At 48.2% G+C, this 1963-nt stretch overlaps 1 protein-coding gene across 1 annotated transcript in view; it reads right to left on the bottom strand.

Moving 5' to 3' along the window:
- Positions 1 to 600: 600 nt before the first annotated feature.
- Positions 601 to 1963, bottom strand: part of hsf4 (heat shock transcription factor 4) — an 11617-nt gene continuing 10254 nt past the window's right edge. Inside the window, exons 9-12 of the mRNA XM_068738990.1 lie at positions 1552 to 1773; positions 1345 to 1468; positions 1160 to 1225; positions 601 to 663 (exon numbers count right to left, since the gene is read on the bottom strand). Coding sequence (XP_068595091.1) covers positions 601 to 663; positions 1160 to 1225; positions 1345 to 1468; positions 1552 to 1773 — 475 coding nt within the window. The remainder of the gene's footprint in view (positions 664 to 1159; positions 1226 to 1344; positions 1469 to 1551; positions 1774 to 1963) is intronic.

The following is a 1963-nucleotide window of genomic DNA, read 5'->3' as shown; positions in this document are numbered from 1 at the left end:
AAGGGATGCTGTCAAGCTGAAGAAGGAGTCTGATCAGGTCTTGTTGACTCGTGGGACCCCAGAGGCAACTGACGGGTCCCGGCAGGCCAAGCGTACTGCGGCCCAAGTGGTTATGGAGGCAAAAACTCAGGCCTGGGAGGAGTTTGGAATGGTCATGGAGGAGAACTATCGGTCGGCCTTGGAGAAATTCTGACAAACCGTCCGGCACCTCAGGAGAGAAAGGTGGTGCACCATCGGGGTGGGAGTTCCCCTTTTCAATGAGTTCTTTATCTACAGGGGGATCACACTTCTCAGCCTCCCAGGGAAACTATTGCAGAGTGCTGGAGAGGAGGATCAGACCGATAGTCGAACCTCGGATTCAGGAGGAACATTGTGGTTCTCCTCCCGGTCCATGTTTTCCATTCCCACATGGCTTATTAAACTAAGAATGCAAAAGTTACGTGTGAAGTGGTGTCACTTCATCACAAGAATTGCTTTCCATTGTTTACATGTCGACTTCAACGATGTCGTTTTGAAGGACTCCACGTGTTGGTTTTGTCACTAGTTGGCAGAGTCACATGATGCCACACTTTACCTCAGAAAGTCCACAGCGCAGATCAATCATTGCTCATCACCACAGCCGGGAGCCGGAAAAGCCTCCGTTTCCTCGTTCTGGAACATGAACTGTAGGGAAAACACACAAACACACACATATATATCGAGTACTTATTTATACCTGTAAAGTTATCCTTAAAACGCAGGAGAGAGAGAGAGAGAGAGAGAGAGGGGCAACACAAGGTAGAGACAGGACTTGAGATCAGTCTGCTGAATCAGAATCAGAATGACAGAAGCTGCAGATCAGATTATTATTCATTATTAATATATGTGATATTACATAGTGGCCGGTTTTTTGGACTTTCCTGTGGTTCTGCTTGACTTGTCTGCGTCTCCAACAACAAAAGCATAAACATAAATGGATGCAACGGTAGTGAATGCACGCTTGACATTGAGCTGTAGAGGACTGAAGACACTTCTGAAGCAGACGGTGAACAGCAGACAACGTGGGACTGTTACTTACATACTTATTTAAATCTCACACACACGTTAAGACGTTCTTCTCTGCATGTGAGCAGGACGACTCGTCGCCTGCTCGAATGAGCATCTGTTATTAACCACTTACAGATTTGAGGTTGGACTCCATCTCTGGAAAGTTCCACTCAGTCAAAGGAAGACTTAAAGCGAAAGACTACGGAGACAAACAGGAAGAAGACGTAGAACCTCATGTCAGTCTGAAGAAGCTCCTCATGTACAAATATCATCATCATCATCATCATCATCAGAGTCCGGGGGTGCGGCGCTCCTGACCTGATCCATGGCTGCGCTGGCCCCTGCAGGCTCCACGGAGACCTGCTGATGGGTCCTGAGCAGCAGCTGCTGAAGCTCCTCCAGGCTCATGTCCACATTCTCCACAACATCTGAAACGTCAGCCCTGCACCCACGTAGTGTAACACAGGACACGTGAACACGGCTCACTGTGTGTGTGTGTGTGCGTGCACGCGCGCCTGTACGCACCTGTCCTGGGCGGGTCTCTTACACCTCCTCTCCAGCACAGAGCTCCTCCCCTCCAGAACAGATTGGACCATTGCAACAGGGAGAACAGGAGGCTCTGAGGAGCACACCTCACAGCAGGAGGTTAATGCTCGAGCGTCTCCTCCCTGTGCGGCGCCTCCTTTCCCTGTTCCCCTCACCCCTGGGCTGACAGGCTCCTCCTTGATGAGCATCATACACTTCTCCCTGTCGGAAGAGTCAGTGTCAGTCAAAAGTAGGGATGTCCCGATCAGAGTCCAAGTCATTTGATTTTGAACCAAGTGGTTAACAATATCAGTTAAATTATTAAAACAAATAATGAACTATTCAATGAATTAAGACATGCTTGCATCAGTCAAACAAGTTTAGTATTTGTATGTATTTTTTTCAAAATAAC

The sequence above is a fragment of the Brachionichthys hirsutus genome, chromosome 5 (genome assembly GCF_040956055.1).
Source record: "Brachionichthys hirsutus isolate HB-005 chromosome 5, CSIRO-AGI_Bhir_v1, whole genome shotgun sequence".
Taxonomy (NCBI): domain Eukaryota; kingdom Metazoa; phylum Chordata; class Actinopteri; order Lophiiformes; family Brachionichthyidae; genus Brachionichthys; species Brachionichthys hirsutus.
Note: the sequence above shows the minus strand (reverse complement) of the source record. Positions and strands in the feature narration are given on the sequence as shown.